The sequence below is a fragment of the Anopheles aquasalis genome, chromosome 3 (assembly GCF_943734665.1).
Source record: "Anopheles aquasalis chromosome 3, idAnoAquaMG_Q_19, whole genome shotgun sequence".
Lineage (NCBI taxonomy): Eukaryota > Metazoa > Arthropoda > Insecta > Diptera > Culicidae > Anopheles > Anopheles aquasalis.
The window spans coordinates 50,941,049-50,952,016 of NC_064878.1; the positions used below are offsets into that span (position 1 = coordinate 50,941,049).

Sequence of the window (10,968 nt, forward strand, 5' to 3'; positions counted from 1 at the left end):
TAGCTGACTCGTACAGCGTACCGATGCGCGATACCGACCTGCTGCTGCCAGAAGGATTTTTCAAACGGATGAGGGACCTGTTCGCCGAACGTGCGTACGAGGATGCGATCGCCGGTCCGTCGGTAGGCGCTGGTGGACCGGAGATGCCCGACGAAGCGGTAAGTGCTACCCCTGGTCCCATGCTCTCTCCTCATTACACAAATGATTGTTTCGACGAAATGAGAAATCGAATTCCATCCGAGTGGACACTTGAAACACGAAACGTAGGGCACCGGTTTGTTAACGAGCAAGAAGTGCCTCTTAAGCGTGGAAGACGAGGAGCCAAGTGGGCCTCCGGGTACCTTCGAGTCCCATTTTGATGAGGGACAACGTGGACGTCGCCTTCGCTCGTTCGAAACAAGGGTTCATCGATAGCGGTAGCGATATCGATTAGGACGCTGGTCTTATCGTGTCCAATATTGTTTAATGTTGCCAAATAACAAAGCATCAGCATGCTAACGGCATGCTGGGAAGCAATCTCCCTGCAAGGCCTGGGAGGTTCGATACGGTTCCAGTGCAAGCGATGTTTACGACGGGAAAAGCACACAAAGCACAGGCCCAGAAAGGGGTTTTCGTTGGGGCTGAAACAAAACCAGCATCATATCGATCAATTAGTGTATCGCTCGATAAATAGCCACCATTCTACAAGAGCTTCCTGATATCCTGCAGCATGGCCAAGGGTAACAACATGCTTCATCTTTTGTAGCATTTGCTGTTTGCTCCTTTTCAACGAACCACTTGGACACACAACACACATTAGCATTCCAGTCCAGATGGAGCCTCGGAGTGTAGTGTATCTCTCTGCACAATCCCCAAACGTGGTCTCTGTTCCCCACAAGCTTTGTCACAATTTATGTTTCCCGATAGCAAACAAACAGACCAACCGACGGCGAAAGAGCTTTCCATCACTTAGTCCACTGGGCCCGGGGCCGTTTGGCTTCTGCTTCGGTCCATGGCGACCGTTACACCTGCTGCAATCTTGGCATCCATCTTCAGCCTGCATAATACATGTTAACTCCACACGAGCCCGCCCGCCCGCCCGCCCGCTTAGCTTGATAGCGTCGGATCTAGGTTGATGATGGTCCCACTCCCGCTCCTTCCGTCCACGGCCCCAGGCCAGGGGCTAATTAATGTTGCATTTTGGATGGTCGAATGGTACACCGCAGAAACAAATTTTCCCCCGACCGTCACCGGAACTCGCTGACGACGCCAGGAACGAGCCAGGAAATGAGGGAAGCAACACACTATGTGGCCGTTCGATAAAGCACTTGGCACTCGGCAAATTAGGTTGTGGCATGTGTTTCTGGGTCCATTTCGGTTATAAACTATCCAGCCGTTCCTCCAGGTGTCCAGGACCTCCTCCTTATCTTGCGTCGCGCAATCACCTGCAAGAGGTTCGCCTCCCACACGCCCACGGTCACGGTGATGCTAATTGGATTTTGTTTTCCCCATTTTCCCGTTCCGCTCATCCGGGGGCTGGCCTCCCGGTGTAAGTGAATTTTTACGAGAGGATATTTTGGGTGCGTTGGCCAAGCTCATTAATTGCGGAGATGTCGCTAATTGTGGTGCCTCCGCTGTCGTCGTCGTGGCCAGGTTGGCGAGAAAGCTTTACGCACTCGATTAGTGTCGGTAGGGAACCATTAATCATTGCCGGTAAAGAGCATATCGTAAATCAAAGCATATCGCGAATCCTTTTTGCCACAAGAAGCAAATGTTGACCACACAAAAAAGAAGGGTTGCAGGTGCGTCGCATGAACGCAAGTGCCTTTTGGGTGGATTCCGAGTAACATCAAAAGTGGAACATTCTTCGGCTTTTTGCGAGGCAACTCAAGCAGAAAACATGCTTATTGCATGCCATTCAAGATTCGCCGCTGCAGGCGCCATTCCTAATCGAAAAAGATCGAGAGGATCGACATCAAATGGACACAAACCCAAGGAGGCAGCGTTGACCAATTTCCCCCTTTTCAACAGAAACGCCGCTGCTGCAGAATGCAAATTCCTTTTTCCTCTGATCGCAATGTTTGGTTTTCGATTTTGTTTTTGCCTCCGCCACACAACAGAGCAAACACCCGTTGGCCATTCTCCTTTGGTTGGCCTCGTGATTACTTGTGTGTGTTTACGGGTCCATCGAATCCATGGGAGTTTTTCTAAAGGTTTCTTAAGGTATCGCCTCGAACGTAGACGAGTTCTTTTCTTAGCTCCTCGTTTGTGGTTTACCGCGGGCAGCATAAAAAGGTCGGGATAGAGCGATGGCAGCAACAGGATTTTCGCCTTCACGTCGTCGCCGTCGCTGTCGTGCACTATTCCCAGGAAGCCAGTATTGTGCTACTTGATGGTTTCTCTCCTCGCCCGGTTTGCTGCATTGCCAACTTAAATAGAGTTTTGGGGCGTTCCTCGAGAAGCAAGCTAAGCGGCATGCACACGCCGACAACCAACGTAAGGATAACGTATAAGGATTCGCTCCGGATTCAACCGAGGGCAGGTCCTTGGCAAGCAAGCAAGCAAGCAAGCTGGCAGCAGCCAGGAAGCACCGACACGACAGTGAGATAAGTTTATGTTTTTCTATCATTTTCTATGCGGTTAAACCGCCGGGTTTGCCGCTTACCGACCTTACTTTGACGCAAACCAGACACACATACGCGCGCGCCAGACACACATCACCCACAAGTTTCCAAACCGCAAAACACCTGGCCAGGGCAGGAGCATCTTTGGGAACTAAATCAGGCTCCGTGGGTCCTGACACGAACTTTCGTCGAAAGACTCTCCGCCCACCACCCGATCGATAGATGCGCTTTCACAGAAGCAGCTGAAGAAGGAGTGAGAACTCGTTGCTCTATTGATCCCGGGAACACTACAAAAGAAGCACCCATGCTGTATGCATCCAGACCAGACCAAGGGACCCAAAAAAGTTGATGGAAATATCCTCTCCTCCTCGCCACACGTCATTCTGACTTGAGTCTTTCTTTGCTAGAGAGAGGCGTCGAATCAAGAGGAAAGTTTCTTCATTATCGAGTTCAAACTCGTGATATGTGTCCGCTCTGTGTCTTTCTGTGGCGAAAGGAAGTTCTAGAGGACATCATCCGAAAGCCACAAAACCGCCATGACCACGCGCGCAACCATGAAGGAAGGAGTTGGATTTGCACCCCGCCCGCTCTCATCGCACCATAATCTCTTCGCCTTCGTCTGCTTCGCGATTGTTTAATAAGAGAGCGAACCAGCGAATTTGGCGCAGATGATCCCGCAGAAGCCGCCAAAAAGTCAAAACCTGAGGCCGGCGGAAAGAAGAAGAATCTCGGCCTTTCGGGCAGCACCAGCCAGCCAGCCAGCCAGCCAGCCAGTGATGATTGATGGCGCTATCGCACGCTGTGGCCGCTGGCATCGCTCATGGTGAGCATTATGTGACAGATTTCGGGCGGGCTACAAGGCACCACCGTCGTCGTCGTCGCCCGCCGGTCGTCGATATGATTTATGATTGGGGCCCAACATATTGCCAATAACGGTGTTAATAGCGCGCGCTCCCCCCTAACGCCACTCGACCTTATCCTCTTGTCATCCGAAATCGCCCCCACACCCCTCGGAAAAGTGACGGAAAACTGAATTACGTGAAGTGACGAGCTCGCCGTTGCTTTTCGGTTCGGGCACCTGCGGGCACTACATATATTCGTACACCTGGCGCCCTGTGGCGTAGTTTTTGGTGGCGCTGGTTGATGGTGACGGAGCTGGTGGTGGAAAGGTGTGTTTTATGATTTCAATTCCCGAAAGCGCACCTCCGCCACCAGTTGCCAGCAGAAAACGTGCCTAAGTGGTTATTACGCGTTACGTCGGTTCGCATTCCCCACCCCGCGGGGGTCCCGCCGTTGCATTCATCAGCAGCTCGCTGGTGACTTGGTGACAGCCGAAGCCTGCTGGGATCATCACGTTCGTTCGGGCGCTGTGGCTTATCCTCGGTAGGCTGTGCCACTCCGCGGAACGGCCAGGACACTGGTGTTGATGATTGAAAGTTTTATTTTTTGGGACGATTTTTGGGTGATAGAGGGATGATTTTTTCGGGGGTGTTAAGGAAGGGTGAGGGAGAAAAATTAGAAAGAGCAGCGAGCACCGCCATTAGTGCTGGTGGCCATCAAATCTAATTGCCGGCAAGGCTCAAAAACATCACCGGCACCGGCGGAGGGCCATATGGAGGCCGGCGCTACGTGACGTTATTGATGCCATCTGGTGATGCCCGGTAGAGTGGTGCAAACGTGCCAAATGGGCTCAGGCCAACAGACGGCCAATTGCGGATTTGGCGTTAGTGTGCACGGGATGGGTTTCGTTGGGAGGCAACTCCCAAACACTCGCCTTGGGCTCTTCTGAGAAATTGAGGTAGGAATTCGAAGGAGATACTCACGGAATCTTGAATGAGGGGGCTACATTTCGGGGCTTTCGTAATCACACTAAGCTCACCAGCGAGTAGATGTGTAGCACGTCTAGCGCAGACTAAGACTCCATCAAAAAACCGACCGACTATGAGTACTAGATCGGCGAGGAAAATCACTATTCATTGCTGTCTACTTGATCATTTGCCAGCTGTTCGTCTGGGGCCGGTCTTTAACGGTGCAGGCGTCTAGCCACTGCATGCTAATAACCTTGTGCGAGATGTGTTTGTTCGCATATTAATGCAAACTTTACATAAATCGATCGTGCATGGAGGGGCTTCAAATTGCCAAGTACCGTATGCCCTTTTCGCCAACACCCAGTTTACGGCACTTGGAGCGTTCCAAAAAACACTCCGCCTAATGGTCTGCCTCAGCTTTAAACCGTATCAACCCGGTATGGAATGATGATGTATGGGCTCTCGGCTCTCGGTTTCCACTCCACCAAAACTGGTGGCCCCGGTTCTCCATGCCGGAGCAGCCAGGAAAAGCAATGAAATGAATAATTTCCCTCGGTGTCGGTGGGCAGCGTAGTGCCCGTTGTAGCCCATTTTCCACACAGTCCAGGGCTTTCCCGTATGCGACGTATTTCGCTCCTGGGAACGCATTAATCTGCTGTCCAAATTTACGATCCTCTACCCCTTCTATATACCCGCAATGCTCTACCCCTCGGTCTGGGTCTCAGGTTCGCCGTGAAGTGAACGACACTTAAACGGGAGGTTAAAATTTGGGACCATTATTCATAAGAAGCATAAATTGGTCGGACGCAGGGTTGTAGTGGGTGTTTTTGGGTGGAGTAGGATTTGTTTTTTGAGGGAGGAGGAGGTCAGAGTGAACATAATCGAGCCTGGGGGTAAAGGTTAATTTCTGCGACGGTTGGACGCTCGAAGGACCTTACTATTCCTAGTCCGGGCACCCTGGTGTTTGAATTAGACCGTCAGCAATTCCAAATCCGTCCGCAAACAGAAAAAGACACGACCCCGTAGAATGTCCTCTTGAAGATCAATTCATGTCTTCACCTTCTTGGAATTAATAAATAAAAGCGAACAGGCTGTGTGCTCAGCATAATGGTCGCTGCTGCCATTGAGTCGATACTCGCAACGCTTCCCACGCCACACACTTGGAGTGCCGGCCTGGTTCGCGTGTGTATATAGCTCTGCTACACAAAAGAAGCTTCAGCTTAATCTTCGCATTACTTACACGAAATAGGAAACACCATTTCTGCCCCGTGGCGTGGCAGTGCTCGTGTTTGTGTCGGTCTCCGCCAAACAGGCCTCTTTCTGATCATATCACTAATCTTCCCGCTAGCAGTCTACAGAAGACTGCAACGACGTCGACGACGACGACGACGACGACTGTGCTTTGAGAGTGTTTGGACACTGTTACCTCGGAAGGCATTTGTCATGTAAAACCCATCGAAAATACGGTTACGCCACCGGTAAAAATGGTCGAGGCCATTCCGTACGCCACTCACCGGTCCGATTCGCCCGTAGACTTTTCAACCAGGCACGGACAAACGGAAACGGAGCAAGATGTTTGCATTAATCATGAATTGCGCCGTGAAATATGAGCCCACTCTCGCTCGCAAAGATTATACTGGGCGATACGGCGATGAGGACATCACTTTCGACGAGCGCTGAGCCTGAGCGCTGAGAGGTTCTCCAGCGGCGTAAAACAGGCGACCGTTTCGTTTGCTCGTTTCGTTTGTTGTGGAAGCAATCGACTTTGAACCGGAAACGGCGGAAGGTTCGCACAACAACAGAAAGCCAAAGCCCGAAAGTAAGCAACAGCGGGGTAAGCACTACATGCTCATGCCAGAGCCGCACCGGCATCGTCACGGGCGGTATGGTGTGTTACGGACGTCTTCCGTGCGGAAAAGACGGGAGCCGGATGCACGTCAGGGAGTCTGGTTGTGAGACGCTTGGTTTCCTCTTTTCCTGGGAAATTCTACCATCCCCATTTGCCGTTGTACGGCATCGTTTGTCTTTTCGCTTTCGCTTTACACACCATCACCCACACGCACGTATTACGCACGGCACCAAGGTGGAAACCGAGGAAAGCTTGAAGGGGTTTTTGGTGGTTTTTTTTAAAGGCTAATGATGAACCGCATATGTTGGATAAAGTGCGTCAAGAGAGGTACGCTTCGTAGCGCGATGGTGCTACGTGAATATATTTATGCGCCCGACGCTTCAACAGCGCGATCAATAATTGATGTTATCATACATTAGCGGCCTTTGCGACATAACTCAACATATTCAATATCTGACTCTCGGCACCCCACAACGCCATGTGCCTTTCCTTGATCCGCTTGACGCATAACGGGATAAGACACGTGAAAGCGTGTGCTGACGTCTTTTTCCGGGAAATTCCCGAGGAAACGGATGAACGAGCGATACGAGCAACGAGACGTGTGGGCCACAACACTTGAACGTTGTTTGCACGGAACGTTTGCTGCCCTGGGAGCTGGCAACGGAAGCGACACGTGACCCGGCCGCGCACACAACACACAAGTTCCGAGGAAGCAACGAGGTCGAATGAAGTTATCTGAGCTTTTTTCTTCCACTCTTCTCTCGCCACTCCACAGGGCCCACCGGTTCCGGTCGACATGTCGCACCTGGATAGCCCACCGAAACCGAAGCTGGTGGAGGATTGGCCCAAGGTGAAGCACAGCTTTGGCCAGGTGACGGCCGTCGCAGTCGATCTGCAGGGTAACCCGGTTGTCTTCCACCGTGGCAGCCGCATCTGGACAGCGGAGTAAGTGGTGGCCAGCGCGTTTGCTCGCCTCCTTTCCATCAAACGAACTTCACTTACCTGTTTCGATTCGGTTCCACAGGAGCTTCAACGATAGCAACCACTTCCAGCTGATCGCGGAAGGACCGATCCCGGAGAACACGATCGCCACGCTGGCGGCTGCCGATGGTGCGGTGCTGGATGAGCGTGGTGCCGGTATCTTCTACATGCCGCACGGTTTGACGATCGACCGGAACGGGAACATGTGGCTAACGGATGTGGCCCTCCATCAGGTGTTTAAGTTTATGCCGGGCCGGGACTATCCGAGCATCACGCTAGGGCACCGGTTCGAGCCCGGATCCTCCAAGAGTCACCTCTGCAAACCGACGGCCGTTGCGATCGCCAGCACCGGTGAAATTTTCGTGGCGGATGGGTACTGCAACAGCCGATTGCTGAAGTACAATGCGGCCGGTCGGTTGATTCGTACCATTCCGCAACCACCCGAGTTCCTGTCACTCCAGACACCGCACGGGTTGGCACTGCTCGAGCACCTCGATATGGTTTGTGTGGCCGATCGGGAGAATATGCGGGTTGTGTGTCCACGGGCCGGTCTGCAGACGTCGTACGGTGAGGGTACACAGGCGGCCACCATCCAGGAGCCGGATCTGGGACGCGTCTTCGATGTGGCCGCCTACGGTGATCTGGTGTACGCGGTGAACGGACCGACCTCACCGATGATCCCGGTCCGTGGGTTCACGATCGATCCGCGCTCCGAAACCATCATCGATCACTGGGGCAAGTTTGAGAATCCACACTCGATCACCTTCTGCCCGAACGGTTCCGCCATGTACGTGACCGAGATCGGTCCGAACCGGGTCTGGAAGTTTACGCTGACGATGTAAGAAGGACCTGGAAGGAGCTGGTGTGCCCGTTGAGTGATATGTGTTACCTGGCGCAGGACGAGCTGCATGGACGAAGGGACCGTTCTCCGTTCCGCGTCCGCGGCCACCCGGGTGTGAGGTACCGGTGAAGCAGGCCATCACCAGCAGGCCGCAGGAGGTGCGCACGTGTTCTCAGGTCGGTGACCACAAGTTAGCCCTCGATACAACACCACACAACACGACCTGCACAGAGAGAAGCAAAATCAGATGAACAGTGCGCGCAGCAAATCGCCAAACCAACCGCGCCCCACCGCAGACGAACCCGGAACAACCATCGCCGAGGTCCAGAGATGGATACGCTTCGGAACGGGAACGGACTTCGAATCGAAAGCAGCCAGCCTGCTGCCAGGGGATCATCGATCAATCATCGCCAAAGCTCCAGCATGGCACCGACTGACACCCAGGACGGTTTCCAACGCTTGCTATCTCCAGCCGGCAAGAGTTGGCTTCCGTTCTCCGGTGGCAGCTCAGCGCTACGGAACAAACTAAACAAAGACAACAACAACAAAAAACCGCAGGAGCCGTAAGGGGTAATCAAAGTAGGACAAACAGCAGAACCATCGTCATAAAACCAGGAACAAGGTTTAAATACAGACCATCTACAACACGACAACCGGGATCATCAATTGTCTGGTGCATCTGCAACGATGAGCCAGCTTCTAAAAAACATAGCGGTTCCCATACAATAGCATCAATCAACCCGAACCCGAGATATATTTAGTGGGATAGTTTTATAGCATTATACCGATGGCAAACTTCCCAATAAGTGCGGCTGTTACAGCATTCACGACTCCAATTTCTATACGTAGCTGCATTAAGATAAGGTGAAGTGTGCTCCTCTTCCACTCACTTCAACCATTGCCAACTGCATACAAGAGCAAGCAGCAAGTAGAAGTTGTTCCAAGAGGTGCTTTCACGAACTCGAAACGAACGAGCGAAAATATGAATAAACTACGCAGCACCAGAGCGAAGCAGAACACAAAAACATATATTTTGCATAATCCTCACAGCAAAACAAAGGTAACGTAACTCACGCTCACTCAGCACAATACCACGATGGCAACTGCAAAGCTATGGGCAAAGGTGCAAAACAAGCAACGTTGATGATAGCAGCAGAAGAGAGGGTACTCGCATGAGGCGACACAATTATTATGCATATGTAGATGCAGCTAGATGCGTTAGAATGATAATGCACCTCCGATTGCCCGAGCGTGGTGCGCTAGCGCCCGCACGTAATCGAGATTATAACAATAGAAATGCTAAAAATTAACAAGCAACAAACACACAAACACCTACACTAGAGCACCGCGAACGCGTGCAGACGAATGATCAATAATATTCTCTATTATTCCGATACATAACCAGCAAAAGTCAAACGGCAAACCTTATATCCTAGTTTATCCCTACCAACCAAATAGGGCCACATATTTTTATACGAAGCTAGAAAGTAAATGCGGGAATATGATAAGGAGTTATCAAACACACACACTCAGACACAAACTTTTTAAGGGATTCGCAAAAACGGAATCGGAAGCGACGAAGATCGAATCGCTCGTACTCACGTTCGCGCACACAACACCATCGTCGGTGATGCATCAAAATCGGAGTTCGGATCATGGAATTCTTTGAAAAGACCCTGTTCGATCGGTTGAAGAACGTCCAGGTTTTCCTTAGAATTTCCTCCCTTTACGTTGATATCGATCAACGATCTTGAACGTAGAGAGAGCCCCGTAGTAAAATACGATTTGAAATTATTCCGTAGCGTCTTTACAATATAAGGCAAAAAAGAAGTTGAAGACAGTAGAGGGAAGACACGGGGAGAGAAGAAGGTGGCGGTAATAGTCTATGGTTTCCATCGTTCTGCCTCGTTCGGGGCATTCCCGTAGTACCAGCTGAATGCGTTCTTTTTTAGTGAAATATCGAAAACAACTGAAAATGGAATCAGTCTAATCATCAGACCATCCGGTTTGGAGATGGTATATATGCTACGGTAAAATATATGTCACTAACCCTCCTCCCCAACCCTGTGCCACCCCACAAACAATTATTGCATGTTATGAGCATTTTGAAATATACGTATGATACATACAGAATGATGAAGATGGGAAAATTGGGTGAAGGAAAGTAAAGCATAGAATGCTGGATGGGCAGATTATAGGAAAATTACTATCCCTATTGTACCTAGCGTATCGAGAACACAACAGAAAAAATATACAGACAAATATATATATACAGATATATACAGGCATACATATATACATACATTTAATGAGCAGAAGGCAACAACAATAAACCTATTGTTAAGCAATTTTTGATAGCTGAAAACCGACACCAACCAACAATTTAAGCAGTAACAACGCCCCGCTCGTGATCCTCAGCGTTCGTAAAGTGTTCCTTTTTTGCGTTTGCTAATCAGGTAATAGAGGTATTGCCGTACAGAAAATATCATTTGCCTCAATTCGAAACAGTACAGCTCAAAATACGTATCCCTCATGCATCATTATCCTCCCATCAAACGGTAGAGATAGAGAGAGGGGGAGCGATTGGCATACGCATACAGGACGCTGGCACGTTCTGATGTGATTGAAATGGTTCGATTTATGGTGAAATGTTTAGAAACACAGTCACATTCATTCACTTACCAGGTCGAGCCGAGAGGGACACAAAACCAGAAACCAGAAATTTATCACACTTCTCTAGCCACTGGAACATCACTTCACTTACACACTTTGTAGTACAGCAAACAAGTTGAATAAATTATTTATTTCCTTTTACAGCCTTTTCCACGTGTCTCCTGTCTTTGTATTTGGGTGGAGAAAGAAACAGGAAAACGAATCGGATTAAAC

General features: G+C 50.4%; 1 protein-coding gene across 2 annotated transcripts in view; it reads left to right on the top strand.

Moving 5' to 3' along the window:
* LOC126576446 (peptidyl-alpha-hydroxyglycine alpha-amidating lyase 2) overlaps window positions 1-10,903 on the top strand; it is a 13,550-nt gene extending 2,647 nt beyond the window's left edge. For both annotated transcript variants that reach the window (XM_050237715.1, XM_050237714.1), the window contains exons 2-4: window positions 1-158; window positions 7,036-7,205; window positions 7,285-10,903. The exon at window positions 1-158 is cut by the window's left edge and continues 219 nt beyond it. In XM_050237715.1, the coding sequence (XP_050093672.1) occupies window positions 1-158; window positions 7,036-7,205; window positions 7,285-8,083 (1,127 nt within the window). In that variant the 3' untranslated portion in view covers window positions 8,084-10,903. The remainder of the gene's footprint in view (window positions 159-7,035; window positions 7,206-7,284) is intronic.
* The last annotated feature ends 65 nt before the right edge of the window (window positions 10,904-10,968 follow it).